The 16,863-nt window shown below is 52.1% G+C and overlaps 2 protein-coding genes across 27 annotated transcripts in view; both read right to left on the reverse strand.

Annotated features, from left to right (window-relative positions):
* Positions 1 to 6,082: 6,082 nt before the first annotated feature.
* LOC121331999 (M-phase inducer phosphatase 2-like) lies at positions 6,083 to 11,348 on the reverse strand. Of its 18 annotated transcripts, none has more exons than XM_041396938.1 (12): positions 10,663 to 11,344; positions 9,765 to 9,806; positions 9,351 to 9,387; positions 9,144 to 9,239; positions 8,964 to 9,068; positions 8,263 to 8,706; positions 8,046 to 8,141; positions 7,634 to 7,696; positions 7,428 to 7,526; positions 6,920 to 7,053; positions 6,709 to 6,820; positions 6,083 to 6,563 (listed from the first exon to the last, which is right to left on the reverse strand). In XM_041396938.1, exons 1-12 carry the CDS (start codon positions 10,767 to 10,769, stop codon positions 6,438 to 6,440), a joined length of 1,461 nt encoding a protein of 486 aa, XP_041252872.1. In that variant the 5' UTR covers positions 10,770 to 11,344; the 3' UTR covers positions 6,083 to 6,437. The 18 variants fall into 18 exon arrangements, with proteins under 18 accessions (XP_041252872.1, XP_041252871.1, XP_041252870.1 ...); XM_041396937.1 differs by having other exon boundaries at positions 9,144 to 9,242; XM_041396936.1 differs by having other exon boundaries at positions 8,263 to 8,436; positions 8,608 to 8,706; positions 8,964 to 9,387; positions 10,663 to 11,348.
* A 1,405-nt stretch (positions 11,349 to 12,753) lies between these two features.
* Positions 12,754 to 16,863, reverse strand: part of CAST (calpastatin) — a 51,328-nt gene continuing 47,218 nt past the window's right edge. For 7 of the 9 annotated variants that reach the window (XM_041396916.1, XM_041396911.1, XM_041396912.1 and 4 more), the window contains 4 exons: positions 16,649 to 16,738; positions 15,726 to 15,805; positions 14,510 to 14,576; positions 12,754 to 13,973 (listed from right to left, as the gene is read on the reverse strand). In XM_041396916.1, the coding sequence (XP_041252850.1) occupies positions 14,519 to 14,576; positions 15,726 to 15,805; positions 16,649 to 16,738 (228 nt within the window). In that variant the 3' untranslated portion in view covers positions 12,754 to 13,973; positions 14,510 to 14,518. The remainder of the gene's footprint in view (positions 13,974 to 14,509; positions 14,577 to 15,725; positions 15,806 to 16,648; positions 16,739 to 16,863) is intronic. The other 2 variants (XM_041396910.1, XM_041396915.1) reach the window with 2 other exon arrangements.

Below are 16,863 nucleotides of genomic sequence, written 5' to 3' on the forward strand. Positions count from 1 at the left end.
AGGAAAGCTAAGCAAGGAATTCACTCACCGTGGGCAGGCAGGTGTTCAGCCATGCCCAGGAAAGCCAGGCTCCATCAAGGTGGCTTGGGAAGGCCATCACTCCAAACATGCCCCCTTCCCCCTGCTCCCCCCAGCTCTGCTTGCTGACCTTGACACCATATGGTCAGGAATATCCCTCTGGTCAGCTGGGATCAGCTCTCCCAGCTGTGCCTCCTCCCAAATCCTTGTGCATTCCCTCGCTGGCAGGGTGGTGTGAGAAGCAGGAAAGGACTTGATGCTGTGCAAGTCCTCTTCAGCAACCAAAAAAACATCACTGGGTGTGGAAACCTCCCTGAGACTCCCCCTGATGGTGAGGCCCCTATAAAGCTCTGTGCCAGGATTGAGAGATGGATGGGACTTTTCTTTGTTTGGTCTTCAGGTTGCTGTTTATTCTTTCTCTTATCAACAGTTCAGCACGCTCCCTGCACACAAGACTTAGTGTACAAAAAGATACGCACCAAAAAGTCACAAGACACACAGGCTCAAGGTCTTTTAAAACTATTTTGTCCACTTAACTCTTGGAACATATTTTATTTCTACCTTTCTATCAATAATTATTTGTCTGTTCATGCAATATCTGCATGGTGGCTCTTTCTAACCAATCACTCTGTGCTTGCAGCAGTGCAGAAAATGGAGTGGATGAAGAGCAAGAAGAAGATCAGACAACGCCCAAAATCCTCCATCTTGTATTCTATCTACCTCCATACTAAAAAGCTAAAACTAAGTTTTTCATCCTCTGATAAACTATGCTACTGTCTATTTCACACACTCATAGATTCCAATTCATCCCAAAGTCTTGGAAGTTTTCTCTGTGGATGAAGGTTAAAAGCAGTGCTCTCCTGGGGATCAGGACTTCTCAGGACAGGCAGAGAAACATTCCCTGTGCCCTGGGTTCCAACACCTGGGTTATCAAGACTGTTTTCAGCACAGAGCCAAAACAGCCCTGTCCAGCAGCCTGGAAGAAAATTAACTCCATCCCAGCCCAAACCAGGTAATAAGTGCTGGTGTGTGGCATGGTGCACCTTGCAGGACATAAGGTCCTTAAAGCTCCTTCGAAGCAAGGATTAGCTGCTGTCCTCTTAATGGGCTCAAGAGCTCCTAATCCTGGTTTTGTGCCGGTTTGCCCTCCTCACCTAGGGCAGGCACAGGCTCTGCATGTGCTGGTGCCTGCGCAAGGAGCTTCTCTAGGGAGGAGATGCTGTTGGATGAGCCAGCCCCCCTGCCTGGCTGGAAAAGCGCTCGGACAGTGGCTGCCAGCGCCCAGCTGATGGCACTGCGTCCCCTCAGTCTGCCCGGCCGCAGGAGAAGCGATTCGCCCGTGCCTGGCTGGAAAAGCCTGCCTTTTGCTGACCAAACGAGTCTTTAATCCGCCAGGCATTTATAATTAATAGTGTTTTTACACGATCCTCCTGGGTGGCCGCAGCTCTCTTCACAAGGGAACTGCTGAATCTTGAAACAGAGAGTTGCTAAAGAAAGTTACTAACAGCTATTAGAAATCAATCAGATGTGACATTATACAGTTATCAGGTGCTATTGAAAAAATTTCTGGAATGCCACGGCTGCAGCCTTTAGTTCAGCCACTTGGGCTGAGGCTGGCTCGTGGCTTTCCAGTGCTTTGAGCTGGCATGTCCTCTTCTGAAGTAGCTGCAGTTTTGCTCAGGCCAATAGAAGTTGTTGGGCACGTTTGGACAACTTTGTCAAAGGTCTGAGGAGCAAAGACAAGCCAGGGAGATGGAGGGTGTGAATTTGCAAGGACCTCTGCTGGCTTTGACATGCCCTGCACCATCCCAGGGCTTCTGCCACATCACCACTAGACCTGAGTCTAGTTTTTGCCTGTGAATGAAATGCAGACAAAGTGTTGCTTCTATTTATGTTTCTTCTTATCTTGTGGAGAATGAAGTGCTAACAAGGGACCCTGCATCTACCAAATCCACCTTAATGGTACTTGAAGAGTGAAGTTCAAATGCACCCTACATGAGAGTCCTTGCTTAAGTAATTTTAAGGTGAGATGGTTAAAAGTACTTGAAAGTGCCTTACTGCCCTCTCCTTTGTTTGCTGAGGGGGTCAGAGCCAAGAGCAGTTGAAAATCCCACCAAGGCATTTTACAGGGAGTGGCACCCCTGGTTTCCTCCACAGAGAGAGGAACTGCAGCAGGGATGTGGGAGGAAGTAGCACTCACACTTCAACTGTTGCCAGCAGAAAGCAAGGAGATTAAAGCTTAAAATAGCAGTAGAATATTGCCACCAACTGATCTTGCAGGGCAGAGATTTCCATGTATGTCACCATCAGGGCGAGCCAGAGTTGGAGACGGTTTCCGTTCTTTTTTCCTTTCCCTCAGGTAATGTTTAATCTGTGAGACAGACAGATTTTATATCTGGTTTGACAAACAATAAAGAGAAAGAGAGAGGTGGAAAGGCAAGGAACTTTGTCCCAGGTTTCAGGAGCAGAGTTGGGGTGTGCAGCCGTGGCTGTGTGACACCTCAGGTCTGAGATGGAGGAGAAGTGACATGGAAAGAAGGAGAGGTGTGGATCATACATGGTGTGCAAGGCTGGGGCCATGGACTTGATCTTGGAGAATGATGAGGCAGCAGAAAAGAGAGGGAAGCACAACCAGCAAGGGTTAGGGGAGAGTTTGTGGAGAGAAGGGGCTTAAGGCAGATAACGGAGAAGGAAAATGTCAGCAGGAGGCCAGAGTTTTACATGTGGCATGAAGACCTCCTGTGTGTCCAAAGAAAAGAAAAAATTAGGACTACAGTGACTGAGTTACAGTAAAAAGCAAAATTCAGAGTATGTGAGCCTGGGGAACAGGAAGAGGATTACTAAAAGGTTGAAAGTTGCATTTCTGCACCTCTGCAAAGGCGGTGTTGTGTATTCTTGTGTGCCCTCTTAGAAGAGCAGCAGTGGATGATGGACCTCACCCCTCAGCTTCCCAAACCTTGCAGGGCTAAAGATTGGCAGCAAGAAGAAAACTCCACAGTATGGTTGGACGTGATAAGGTAACAGAAATCTCGGGAGCAGGAAATGGGTGTTCTGACCCTGTCCTACGCTTTCTCTAAATGAAACAGGCAGAAGATGACCTTGGTGCCAAAGGCTGATTATCTGCCACCTCTTGGAGAGTGGGAGGAACTTCAGTTTGGTCACACAGGAGCCTGGGGAGATCATCTCCTGACTCTGGGAATAGCTGGGAGACAAGCTTCTCTTCCATTCTTCCTTTTTCTGGCAGCACTCCTGGGCTGCCTGCATGCAGGAGCACTGAGCCACACAGCCCAGCTCGCTCAGAACAGGGCTGTCCCCAGCAGGAGCTGGTCCAGGAAATGCCTTTGAAGACTGGAGACTGACTTGGGATTATTTTTCCTGGTCAAAGATGTCATGTCATGGGCTCTCAGGACACTAACTACCCTTTGCTGGTTTGTTAGAGGCCGAGAACAGATGTAAAAAAGAGCAGTGTGCTCTGGCAGGGGAAACCAGAGGAGGAAAAAAATGTCACCATTTCCTTTCAGGGAGTTGTACTCAGTCTCCATTTGGAACAGCGGGAGCACCATTGCTGTGGGGCTTCCAAATCTGCTGCTGTGTATCCATGCATGCTGTGGGCAGCAGTTGTACACTGCTAGGACCTTAAATTAGATTCACTAATGAGCTCTGAGCTGCTAGCGAGATCCAGCAGTCTCAGGAAATTCAATTTGCAAGGATCTGCAGCAAAATGAGGTCTGGTTTGGTTTCCTGATCATGCATAGGGTAAAGAGCAGGCCAGGAGCATCCCAGAATAATAAGTATGGGTCAACACACACAAAGTTGAAACAAATGCAGTTATTTTTGGAGGATTTTACAGAGCTGAGCCTAACACTGGGTGGCTGCAGGTCCAGGAGGGGAGCTGCAGGAAGTCTAAAACCTTTGCAGGTGGCTTTTATAACCATGCCCTCCTGGCTGTGCTGGGACAAGGGTACCACACAGAAAATTTGCTCTTCAGCACCCGTCTGAGTTTCACCCTGCAGGGAAACCCCTCTTGCTGGCAGCCCACGATGAAAATTGCTTCCTGGCTTCTTTGTGACACTGCTCGGATAAACACTCAGTGAGTTTTAGGGAATATGCATTTACTGTCATGCTGTTTCCATGTCAAAATTACCCAACAGAGTGTTTAAAATGGGGTTATGGTGAGGCATTATCATACTCATTGGCTTTACTTGCTATTTAGTCGTTGTGTATTCCACAGCCACATCACAACGGGTGGCAGTGTAGATTATATTTCCCATTTCTCGTGGTGTTAAATACTTCTCTGTAATGAAAAATTACTTAGTGATATAATATTATTATCATTACTTTATGGCAGCTGGGGAGCACCAAAGCCCAGTGAAGCTTTAGCATATGCTATAAAGACTCCTGGAGAAAGAGTCAGGTTTGGTGTTTTGTTACTATGACATAGACTCATAGCAAAGCAGGTGCCATGGACACCAGAGGGCCTACTGAACCTCTAGACCAGAAGGTCAACCTTTTAGCATTTCAGGGGAAATGTAAAAGATATCCACAATTAAATAAATAGTCCTTCATAATCACAAGTGAGGGAATGTATTGTGTGACAGCCAAAGTGTTATGGCAACCCTTTATAGATAAAGTTAATTTGCTTTGATCTTATCTTTTTTTTCCCCCACCATATTTTAACGGGTCATCAAAACGGGCCATTGTTTCTCAGAATTTGAGGGGTTGATGCCCCTGAGTGCCCCGATGAGTCCTGACCCCAAACTGGGGCTGCCACAGTTCTGTGAGTCCAACTGAGCCCAGGCTCCCCTCAGGAATGGGTGTCCCTGCCCTGGGGGTGCTTCGAAGTTCTGGAGACTCCCTGAGAAAAGAGAGTATCCAGCCTGGGGGGGTCCCACAGCCACCCCAAGTGTCCCAGGGCTCCTGCCAAGCCCAGCGTGCCCAGGAAAGAGGATCCTATGGGGATCTGAGGCCACACTGCTGCCAGCCCAGCATGCAGGAAAGGCAGCCAAGGGACCAACACTTGTCCCTGCCCCAGTCACCTTGTCCCTGGGGAAGCCACCACCACGCCCCAGGGCAGCCATCGCCCCAGCCTGTCAGAACCCAGGACATCCCTCTGGATGCCCTGGATGGCTCAAAGCCCTGGCAGGAGCTCGGAGACCCTGGCAGGAAGCCAAAGACACCTGGGAATTTGATCTCAACTCATGGAGCAAATTACCAACCTTGTATGAAGAATTACATTTCACAAAAGTTTAAGTAGTATTGTAGTAGCAATCACAGGGTGAAGGAAAAAATTTTGGAGCATTGTACCGGTGGGTTTTGGACCTTGTACAGGGAGGTTTGGAACTCTGTACATGGGGGTCAGGGGTTCCAAGATGGAGGGATTTGGGCGTGCCCTGTCCTTCTTCTTTCTTCTCCCTGGCATCCATGTTCAGGATGATGTTGGCATTCACAGATTGGTTTAGAGTAGAGAGTCACTGTCTAACATAGGTGATAGGTATTGGAACATAACTGCAAACGTAGCATACATAGTTTGCAGTATAAAATATAGCACCAGCCCAAGAGGTGGGAGTGTGCCTCAGACCGACCTGCAGAACAGACCCTGGCAGGCCAGACAGAAAATGTTTGAGATAAAGAAATAATAAACAACCTTGAGAACGTGAACCAAACTCTTGACTCCTTCTTTGGCTGTGTTGGGGAAAAGAGGCTTTTAACAGAGGCACTCAGGATCTTCCCAACCAGACCAGACCAGAGGAGATCCTGAGACCAGCCCTGTCCCCTGCCAGCAGCTGAACCCCTTCCCAGAGCCCAGAGTCCTCCAGCCCAGCCTGCCTGTGCCCCCAGCCCCGGATCTTGGGCTCCCAGCCCCACGGCGCCCTGGTGTGGGCAGAGAGAGCTCGGGAGCCGAGTTTGTTCTCCTGCAATAGGACTTTATTGACAGAGACTGGAACAAACAGCCCTAACAAGAGACAAACACAAAAATATTCACAACAGTTAAGACAGAAATATTTATCAGCAACAAACGAACAAACAAATATACCCATAACCAAATATATCAATATACCAAATAACCAAATATACCAATAACCAAAATTTCATAGCAATAAACACAAAAATATTTATAACAATAAACACAGAAAAATATTTATAACAATAATCACAAAAATATTTATAACAACACAGAAATATTTAGAATAAACAAACAAATAATTATACAACAACCAAAAATTCATAACAATAAACACAAAAATATTTAAAACAATAGAAAAAATATTTATAGCAATAAACAAACTCAGATCCAGTCCTAACACTAAATATCACCCCAAAGCCGTCCGATAAACCAGCCCAAGCCGAGGTGCATCCCTAGCCAAGGGAATCCTTCCTGCAATCCCAGCTCCATCGTTCCCCCGAGGGGCTGCGGGGGCTCACAGGTCCCGCCCGCGGATGGAGAGCGCCCGCCGGCCGCGCCGCCTCTGCCCGCGGAACTTGCGCAGCTCCTCCCTGAACGCGGGGTGCTCCATGGGCCGATAGTCCCGGGGCTCGCAGTGGCCCTGCAACTCACAGCTCCGTCAGCCCTCGCGGCGCAGCCCCCGGCCCGGAGATCCCCTCCCATGGCAGGGAAGGCGCTCAGAGCCGCCCCTCCCCACTGCCCTGTGCCCCCCAGTTCCTGCCCTCCTGCCACCGGCAGGGACTCACCGGGAACTGGAAGAAGAACTCGCGGTACCCCCCCTTCAGGACGTAGAGCTCGGGGTAGTGCAGCTGCGGGTACTCGTGGCAGGAGCGATCCTTCTCCCGCAGGAATTTGCACCTGTGGTCGGGCAAAGCCCACGGCGTTAGCCCCGGGCGGGGATGCGGGCGTGCCCGGGGGGCTGGCACACCCCGATGTGCCCCCCGTGCCCTCACTTACATTCTGGGCCCCCGCTCAACAGAGAACTCGCAGTGGAAGATGAGGATCACCCTCTTGCCGATGTCCTGGGGCACGAGGGGACGCTCCAGCAGGAATTTCTCCACGTCCTGCTGCAGCGGCAGGTTGACAGCGCCCTGGGGAGGAACACGAGGCGCCTTTTCCCGTCTCCAATTTCATTTTCTCCAGGGACCCAAAGACGCTGCCCCCAGCCTCCCCCACCACCATGCTCCTGTTTCCACTTGGGAATCAGCCCTTTGAGGTGGCTGCTCCATCCCTCCGGGCGGCTCGGGGCCCTTCATGGGGGGGCTGCTCAGTCCCTCCGGGACTCAGAGGGGCTCTAGAGTGCTTCACTCCTCTTTGGAGGGGTTGCTTAATCTCTCGGAGGGTACTCAGCAGATCCCGGGGGATCCTGAATCCCTGTTGTCTCCACACCTGGCGGGGTGGGCTCAGCACCTGTGGGACACCTCTCGGACACCCCCCTTCCTCCCGGCCACGGGGGCGCTCTGACCTTGATGTGGCCGCCCTCGTACTCGTAGGGGTACCGGCAGTCCACGACGATGCTGCTCTCGATGAAGCTGCTGTAGTGCCCCGACAGCACCTTCTCCAGCTGCGGGGGGAGCGGGTCACCAACGGGGGACACACGGGGGCGGGCGGGGGGAGGGAACAGGCAGGCGGCCCCTCAGGGGGGCTGCAGAAGGGTCGCTGTCCTCTTACCGTGCCAGGGGAGATGTACTTCAGGCCCGGGTCCTTCCCCTCCACCGTCGGCAGGACGTGAGGCTGGAAGAGAAACGCCCAGGGCTCATCGCTGTCCCAGGGCACCTCCCGGGGGTCCCCCGAGCCCCCGAGCCCCCAGGGGCCGACAAAACAGCCCCGGGGAGGGAGGGGGGAAGGGGCAGATAGACGTGCCTGTGGCACGGGCACGGAGCAGAGGAGCAGTGATGGGGCTCTCCACCCCCTGCAGGCGCTGCAGGCTGGCAAGTCACAGCCCCAAGGCCCCGTGTCCCCAAGCAAGGGCCACCAGCTCCCTTTGGGCTCTCTTTGGCAGCACTACGGGGCTCTAATGATGATCCCTGCTCAGAACAACAGGGGCAGCGCCCCCAGAGCTGCCCCATCCTCGTGGCCCTACCTTGGAGAAGTCTCCAATGAGCTCCTGGTCATCGTTGGCCAGCAGGTTCTCGATCTCCTCCAGCTGGGCAAACCTGCAAGGCTCCGGCCACACTCCCTGTGGAGGCACCAACCAGAGACACCCCCAGGTGTCAGCAGGGGCTCTGGCACAGCCAGGCCGTGGCCCAGTCCTGCCAGGGACAGGCTGGCTTTCCCCCCACACCTTCCCCATCACCCACCGGATCCAGCGATGACTTCTGCTCAGGGCTGCCGGCCACCCTCCTCTGCCGCCTGGCACTGGCAGGGCTGTCCCTGTCCGAGGGAAGTCCCCGCTTCGGGACGGGCCCGCGGACACCGCCGGGCATCCAGGGCGAGCGGAAGAGCTGCCGGCCCTGGCCGCGCTTGCCCGGACGCTGTGGGGAGAGCCCGCGCTGCTGCCCGGGGGTCTGGCAAGCCGCCGGCTCCAGGGCTGGTGCTGCTCGCCAACCTGCCCCTGCCCCAGGGACCTTCGGCCCCAGACCCCCCTTCGGAGACCCCACGAGGGGACTGTGGGGCTCCATCCACTGCCAAAGGTGGCCACGTACCAGCTTTGTCTCCTCCTTCTTTATCACTGGCGTGGTGACCGGCTTCTCCATCCCCTGGGGCACGGTGGCATCACTCTGCCACGGCAGCAGCTGGGGGAACTTGGGGGAGAGGCGGAGGAGATCGTGAAGGGGACAAGCCCTGACAGCTGCTTCCCACCCCCAGGCAGGAATGGATCCCGTGCCCAAGGCCATCCACCTCCAAGTGCCTCGCAGCTTTGAAGTCAGGGGGAACCCATGACCCCCCAGCCCGCCCATTTCCCACATGCACACGCCTCCCGCAGAGGCAGAGCGGCAGATGCCACTTTGCTCATGATCACCCATCCGTGGTTCCCCCGGAGCGCTCCAGCCTCTCTCACCAGCAGCTCTGGTGTGCCGCATGGGCTCTTGGCGAGGAGGTTCCTCCTGGCAGCCCCGTGGCTCCGCTGGCCCAGCCTCTGCAGCCTCTTGGGGACAAAGCCCTCCTGCAGCGGGGGGGACACGGCGTCAGCACCCCTGTGCCCCCTCCCTGACCCCCCAGATCTCGCCGCGCCCCTCACCTCATCGTCGGGCTCACTCTGGCGCTGCTGCACTATGTCCCTGAACACCTGGAGCTGGGAGATGTCCTGAAGGACTGGGCTGGCTTCCAGCTGGCACTGCTGCGGGAGAGCCAGGGGGTGAACGGTGCTGCACAGCCTTGTCCCCTCTCTTGGCTCCATTCTCACCGTCTCGGCACGGCCGGAGACTCGGCAGGATCCTGCACTCACCGGCAAGGAGCCGATCCTCTGGCGAAGGAGCTTCCTGCTGCAAGGAAAGCATCGAATGACTGCAGGTGTCTCGGACCGCTGTGTCCCACCCCTCTGCCATTGTCACCTCCATCCCCTATGTCCTCAGGGTGGGGTAAGGCCGCTAAAGGGCTGTCACAGCTCCCCAAAGAGACGTGGGACAACAGCACTTCCAGGCATCGAGCAAACATCAATGGCCTGAGTAGGACTCCAGGAGGGATACGGGGACAGCCTGGCTTTTGGGTCTGGGACAGGGCCAGCCTGGGCACGGGAATAGCCTGGCTTTTGGGTCTGGGACAGGGACAGCCGGGACACGGGGACAGCCTGGCTTTTGGGTCTGGGACAGGGACAGCCTGGCAGTCATGTCCTGCCGCAGGACAGAGCCCCTTCACGTACTCTTTGAGAGCTCTCCCAAACTCCGCGATGGTTTTCTGGAAGCTGTGGGGAGAACAGAGATGGGTTTTATCAGTGGTCCACCCGCGTCCCCGCCCAAGCAGCTCATGTTACCACCCCCAGACACAGGCTGGGGGTCACAGCCGGATGCGCAGCCCCCAACCAGGCTGAGGCCGGGCTCTGCTGCTCGGGAGAGGCGGGGCATGGACAGTGGCTGGCCGCGGCGGGACACGGGGATGGGGCCACTCACTCTTCCTGAACCGCTGAGAGGCTCTGCCGCGTGTGGGAGCCCTACCCCGATCCTGCTGGGGAACACGGGGCAGGGGTAGCCCCGGTGCGGGGATGGGGCCGGGCCGGGAGCCGCCGGCAGGCGGGTGGCAGCGCCGTTGGGAGCGGCGGTGCCTCACGGAATGTCGCGTGTCCCCAGCGGAGCGGTTCCCGGCTGAGCCCCAGGCAGAGCAGGTACGGGCTCCTCCTGCCCAACGCTCCCCAGGAGCTGCCCCGCCTCCACCCCCGACCCCCTTCCGACACCCTCGGGGGCGGCTGGGGATGGCTGTGGGGAGAGCAGCCGCATCCCTCACCTGCATCCGAGGTGCCCGAGTCCCGGGGACAGTCCGAGGCCAGCGGCTCAGAGGACACTGAGTGCCACAGCCGCGGCAGGGGCGGCCCCCCGTGCCCCCTGCTCGGGGTGTCCCGGGGCCTGCGGGCGGTCGGGACGGGACGATGTGAGTGCCTCGGGTGCCCTGAGCCCCTTCTTGCCCCGGCGGGCCGGCGGCAGGAGCTGAACCAGGGCATCCCAAAACCATCCCAAAAGCGCCCTCGGGCACGGCCCCGCGGCCGTGGGGAGTCCCGCGTGGGGCGGGCGGACAAAGCCAGCCCGGCACCCCGGCCACCTCCTCACCTGTCCGGGCCCTCAGCCGTGTCCAGCGCCAGCGGTGCCGTGGCCGGGGAGGACAGCGGGGACACGGCCGCCAGCCCGGGCAGACAGCGGCCGCCACGCAGGTACATGGCCCGCGCAGGGAGCGAGTGAGCGAGCGAGCTCCGGCAAGTGACGGGGGACAAGAGGTGACACGAAGAGGTGAAAAGAGACGGCGGGTGGGAGGTGTGTGCTGGTGTGAGGCGACGAGAGGTGCCCGGCGCTGACCGGCGACACCGCGCCGCTCCTGTTTACAGCGCTAACAGCGATAACAACAACAGCGCCGTCCGCAGCCAATGGCAGGCCGCGGCGGGCGCGAGGCGACGCCGCCGGCCAATGGGAGGTGCGAGGGGCGCTTGGGGGCGGAGCCGCAGCCGAGGGGGGCGGTTTCGGAGCGGGGAAAGGGGGCGGGGTTGGTGGGGAAAGGGGCGTGGCCAGCGCTGTCCCCACACGCGGCGTGGCCGGGCCGTGTCACTGCCGGGACACTCGGCCACCCCTGGTGGCTGTCGTGTGCCGCCTGCAGGGTAAAGGAATGCTGCCTTTTACCCAGCCCTGACAGCCAGGGCCACATCCAGTCGCAAGAAAGCAAGGTTGGATTTTTTTTTTTTTTTGTTTTTTGATTGGTGGAGTTTCTGTTTTTCACTGTGAGTGGCCTGCTCCCTTTACCTGCTGGAAAGTCTTATTTCTGTGTTAAACTTAACCACATTCCGTTAATTGCCACTTGTGCTTAAGGATACTTTATTTCTTCGCCCTTACAAACTCGTCCTTGCTGTTGAGTCCCCGGGTGTTTATTTCCTGCGTGGTTCCAGCCTGTCTCATGGATGTGCCCAAACAGTTGGAATTTTAACAGATGTAAAGACTGAGGGGGGTAAAAAAATCATAATCTAGAACTAATCTTAAGTGTTGGACTGTGCCTCCCTTTTCTCCCACATGGAGATCAAGCCTGCCCAAACTCCTAAAGGAGTTTAGCAACGTGAAGTTGTAAAACTTTAAAAAAAAAAAAAAAAACAAAAAAAAAACCAAACCCTTCAAAAAACTTCAAAACTGTACAAACTGAATGGATAAAGGGTGTGAAAAAAACACTCCGTGGGTGTTTGGAAGGCACCCTGTCACAGTGCTGAGAGCCAACAGCTCTGACACAACCCTGCAGAAAGCACACTTCCTCCTGCTCACAGCAAACTCCATGTATTTTTTAATATATACATATATTTATACATAAATCAGGAATTCTGAGAAACCTCTACGTCATTTTATGCTGTGCAAGTACTGTCAACTGCTGCTTTTAAAACATTTTAAGAGCCTAATGGGGAATTGGACAAAAACTCAAATTGCGGGTGATTTTTCTGCAAAGTCTTTTTTTGTCCCCTCTTGTGCAGTCATTTCTTTTGTGAGCAGTAAATGGCATTTCTGCTTTTAACTGCTCAGTTCTGAGGGTGCCTTCCTGGTAGCACAGAGCCCCCCTTCTTACTCCCTCCCAACACTTTTAATTTCAGATGTGCCTGTTGTCCTGCACGGCAGCCCTCCTGCAGAAGAGATGGGACCTCACACACAGCTATTTCAGGACCTGTCAATTTATCTGGGCACCAACAATCTCAGTGAATTACACCTTGCTCTTCCAGCTGCCTCCCAGCACAGCGGCAGTCCACAGGTTAAGATTTGCCCTTTGAAATACAAAGGAAAAGGGGCAACAAAAATGTCTCAGCAGGGTCTCGATGAGCTTGCGAAGGCTTTCGTGGAGTCACCAACATGTAAAAAAAGTGACTGGGCACTGGAAGGGGCTGTCCAGGGAGGTGGTGGAGTTGCAGGAGGTGTTTAAAGGCTGGACGTGGCACCAAGGGCCATGGTGTGCTTGGCAAGCTGGTGTTCAGTCATAGCTTGGACCTGATGATCTCAAAGGTCTTTCCCAACCTGGCTGATTCTGCACTTCTGTATTTTGTGGTGGTGGTTTTTTTCCCTGAAATGTTAGATTCAGTTTTAATGTGCCAGCGTTTGTGTGGGTTTTTTTAAAAATTATTTCCAGGTTTTCTTCTGCCTGACAGCAGCGGTGATAAATGAAAAGCCAGGAAGGGCACAGTGCATCCTTAAAAACTTTATTGGAGCGGCACGGTGCAGACTGCAAGTACAGTCACGAGTCTAAATATCCCCAACTTCAGCCTCTGCACCATCCCTGCCCGCAGACCCTGGGCTCTGCTGCCAGCGGCCTCCCTTTGCCAGCCCACGGCAGAGCTGTGAGCGTGTCAGGACGTGCAGAAGGACATTCTGCAGGGCAGCGAGGCGGAGGGAAGCCCGCGGAGGTGGTGGCACACCCAGGGCTGCGGCTGTGCCTGCCCTCACAGGGAACAGCAGGAATGGGGCTTTGCTCCCTGCAGCAACGCCTTCAGCCCCACCCCTGTGTTCCCTGCTGGAGTGCCAGGGACAGGAGGACTAGAAACAGTGCAAAATAAGATAAAAAGGAGCCCGCCCCTGGACCTGAGCTTTGATCGCTGCTGAGGCTCGTGCCCCTCCTTTCCTTCCCCACCCCTTTGTGTTGGTAGCTGTTACATTTGTAATTTGTCCAGTCCAGGAGACTCCTGAAATTATGAGATAACAGTACAGATACAATTGGAAATAATGGTAATACTAATAATTAAAAAAAAAAAAAAAAGTCCTGCCCTAGTGTGTTTTAACTACTGCTAAAGGCAGCATCCCAGATACCTGCTTGATGTCCAGACGTGCTGGAAGAAGCGGCTAATCCCCAGTTTCTCACTCTTTAGCCACCCCACAGCTAGCCTGCAGCTTCCCACCAGGAGCTGGCCTGAGCAGAAGGCTGCACAGCCCAGCTGAGGGTAACTAAAGCTCACTATATTCCAGAATACTTAATGCATCCACTGCAACATTGAAAAATGCTAGCACATATGAACTCTTCAGAGATTTACAGGCACTATGTGAAGATTATGTGCAAAAGTCTGCAGATAATTTTTTCTCTTTCTTTTTTTTTCTTTTTTTTTTTTTTTTTGGCATAGCTCTTCATTGGTGCAATATATTTCCTGCAAATAGAAAGCATTCTTTCCCCCTGAATGCTGAAGGAAATTACAAAAAAGTCAAACTATGTGAGTCTTAATAAACTGAACTGCTAGGGGAGAGAAATAAACCTGAGTCTACTACTGGGAGAAAAAGAAAAGATGAGAAAAAGTCCAGCAAGTATCACTGTACAAAAACCACCCAGAATAACTATGTGCTTTTGGCATCAGCTTTTGTTCTTCAGGAATAATCATCCACCCACAGAAAGAAGACATTTTACACGATGCAGCAGGATCCTGGTAGGGGGAGAAAACAAAACAAAAAAATAAAGTCAGAGTGCTCATCTTCTGTTAATTGGAAATAAAACTCACATTGTAAATCTGGGAGGAATTACGGGAACTAAGCCTCCAGATGGATCTAGAGCAGAGATAATTACACAAGGTCAATGTCCTAAAGATCAAAACCTCCAGCTGAGATGTGCTTGATCCTCATTACTCTGTGAAAATGTCTTAGGGAAGCAGCATGTTACACCTTGGAATGTTTGGAATTCCACCAGCTTAAAGGAGTTTAGCAACATGAAGTTGTAAAACTTCAAAAAAAAAAAAACCTTCAAAAAACTTCAAAACTGTACAAACTGAATGGATAAAGGGTGTGAAAAAACTTTCCTGCCTGGGAACCCTGAAGTGCAAAGTCATCCAAAGCATTTTGACTTAGCAGTAGTTGTAACCATGTCTTGGTTTGGTTCAGGGACTGCTAGCAAAACTCAGCTTTAATTTACGAGCATGAAATTGTCTTTGTGGTAGCCCAGGGAACAGGGAAGAAGAAATCTCACCTGGTAAGGTTAACGTTTAGCTTGCTTTCTGCTTCTCAGATTTGCTGCTGGAGGACTGTCCCTTTGCCTAAAGAGAGGATGAGACAGTGAGAAACTGCACCAAGCTAAAACCTGAAATCAGGCAGTGACAAGACACTCATCAGAATCACAGTTCAGGCATAAATACAAACTGCACCTGAAATACAGTAATTTAACAAGAGTATTTGTGACTCGTGCTGAGTGTGAATATTTTCACCTTTTCACCATCAATTGCTTTCTTTCAGACAGAGTGGGTTGTGCCTGACCTCATCATTCCTTGTTCCTAAACACCCTTTTACCCACACCAGTGATCAGGCCACAGCTCAGAAAGTCTTCCTGAAGAGGAGATAAAGACACCCCTCAGTTTTACACTGAGAACTGCAAGTCAGTTCTGGGGTCTCAAAAAAGGCACCTGTGGTGATTTAATAATAACAACCAAAAATCCCATTACTGACATGAAATGTAAAATTCCCAGAGCAGATGTAATCATCTGATTCAGGCATCTACATATCCTCTGTGAGAACAATATGATGGAACAAGCTTCACCCTGACCTGAATCAATTTTCTCTACTTCTGGATTAAAAAAAAAGCCAAGCAACCCTTTTTACCTTCCCCTTCTCACCCTTTTTTTTGAATACAGAAACAGCAACCTGCTTTTCCCCACCACATTCATTCATACTTTTTAATAAAAGTATGTAGGTAGTCATTAATTTTAAAAAATAATTTATGACAATAACTTGAGAACCTGGCTGGGGTTGTAGGAGTACTTTTTAATCACTTTTGGATGCTGTTACTCAAAACTGTCAAGAAATGAGAGAAGTGGTGGGGATCCTGTGCCTGAGGCAGCTACAGGCAGGCAAAGTGGGACTCTTAGATCTACAAATCTGGGAAGGAGAACCTGTGGAGCATGCAGATACCTGCTTGATGTCCAGACATGCTGGACATCAAGGCCCCCCCCTCAGAAAACAGCACTCTCTCTGAAAGATACCTATTTTTTTTTGCCCCTGTTTATTGCAAATTTCCCCTTGAAATTGACAGGGACCTTTCTCCAATGTGCATATTTACAAAAATGGATCAAATTCAACATATTGATGTAAAACTCTCCCCAAATTAATGACCCTGCAATATAACTCCAAAATCCAGCTGCCCCTCTGCCCCTGTGGTATGACTGTCCATACTATAATAAATGTGTTTGTACCGTTTTAGGCTCTCTGGGCTTTCCTTTATCCTTTGAGCTTGGTTTAGTGGTCGTAGATTCCTTTCCACTTTTGTCCTACACTCCAAAGAAAAAAATAATTACAGTTACAAGGAGAATAGAGCACGGGTGGCTCCTGCTTTGACATCTGCCAGAACACAGTCTTTGGAATGGGTTTGGCAGCAACACAGGCCGTGCTGACAGGAGACTGCATCAGAAAAACCTGGTGGAGATGGGCAGGATTTGTATTTACTACTGAGCAATAATGCTGCAGCAGCAGATTTAGCCCTGGGTTTCACCAGCAGATGAAGCAGCACTTGAAACACCAGTGGTCCTGTCTTCAGCTGCTGAGGGAAGCCCCTGGGGGAAGCACTGCAGTGGCCAGAAGAGCTGCTTGGAAACAGCTCTGTCCTCCCAGGAATACAGCTGATGTGAACCTCAGTTTCAAAGCTGCTGCTCCTTTTCTCAACTGCAGGACCTCTGCAGTCCATTCCTTCTGATTTCTTGTCAACTCTACTGTTTTCCCTAACACGTCTGAAAGTCTTTGCTGCTCCCTGCTTTTCCCTCTACAAAATCCTCTTGAACTGTGTCTCAGCTCTAGCCAGCAACCATTGCTACACAGTTCCTGCTGTCATTGAGCAAAGGTTTCTCTGGCTCTCTGCAGTTAATGGACACTCTTAAAAATTGTTACCACATTTCTCTGCTCGATTTACTTCTCCAAGCCTGTCTGAAAGGTTGTAATTACCACAAACCTTCCTTCTTCCAAATATTTAGTACACAGCAAAATACATCCAACTTCCACTGCAGAAGTGAGACAATCTCTGCATCTGGACAGGCTTCCTGTAAACCTAAAATGAGCTACTGCAAAGAAAAGCAAGGAGTGAAAAACTGTTTATTTTGCAAGTTATTAGCAGAAAATGTCCTACCTTTGAGGGCTGGGGCGTAGCAGGAGCCTTTGCACAAGTATCAAAGTCACCTGATAAGGCATCAATAGCTGCACTGTCATCCACAGGTTTCTGCAATAATTTTAATTTTGAAGTCACAAAATGTGCAACCCAGCTTCCCACAGTCAAATTAGTGGCTCAGGAATTTATGTCTGCTTTAATTAATTATCCCTTTTCTTAAAGAAAAGCACACCTGA

This window comes from Onychostruthus taczanowskii, unplaced genomic scaffold (genome assembly GCF_017590055.1).
Source record: "Onychostruthus taczanowskii isolate IOZ18803 unplaced genomic scaffold, ASM1759005v1 scaffold132, whole genome shotgun sequence".
NCBI classification, from domain to species: domain Eukaryota; kingdom Metazoa; phylum Chordata; class Aves; order Passeriformes; family Passeridae; genus Onychostruthus; species Onychostruthus taczanowskii.

What these genes read in the sequence shown, in the direction of transcription:
- LOC121331999 (XM_041396923.1), bottom strand. Translation starts at nt 10,769, where the DNA reads ATGTACCTGCGTGGCGGCCGCTGTCTGCCCGGGCTGGCGGCCGTGTCC. An exon ending in TCATTGGAGACTTCTCCAAG is followed by an intron (nt 7,697 to 8,045) that starts GTAGGGCCACGA and finishes TTTCTCTTCCAG; the next exon opens with CCTCACGTCCTGCCGACGGT. An exon ending in GTTGAGCGGGGGCCCAGAAT is followed by an intron (nt 6,821 to 6,919) that starts GTAAGTGAGGGC and finishes GCCCGACCACAG; the next exon opens with GTGCAAATTCCTGCGGGAGA.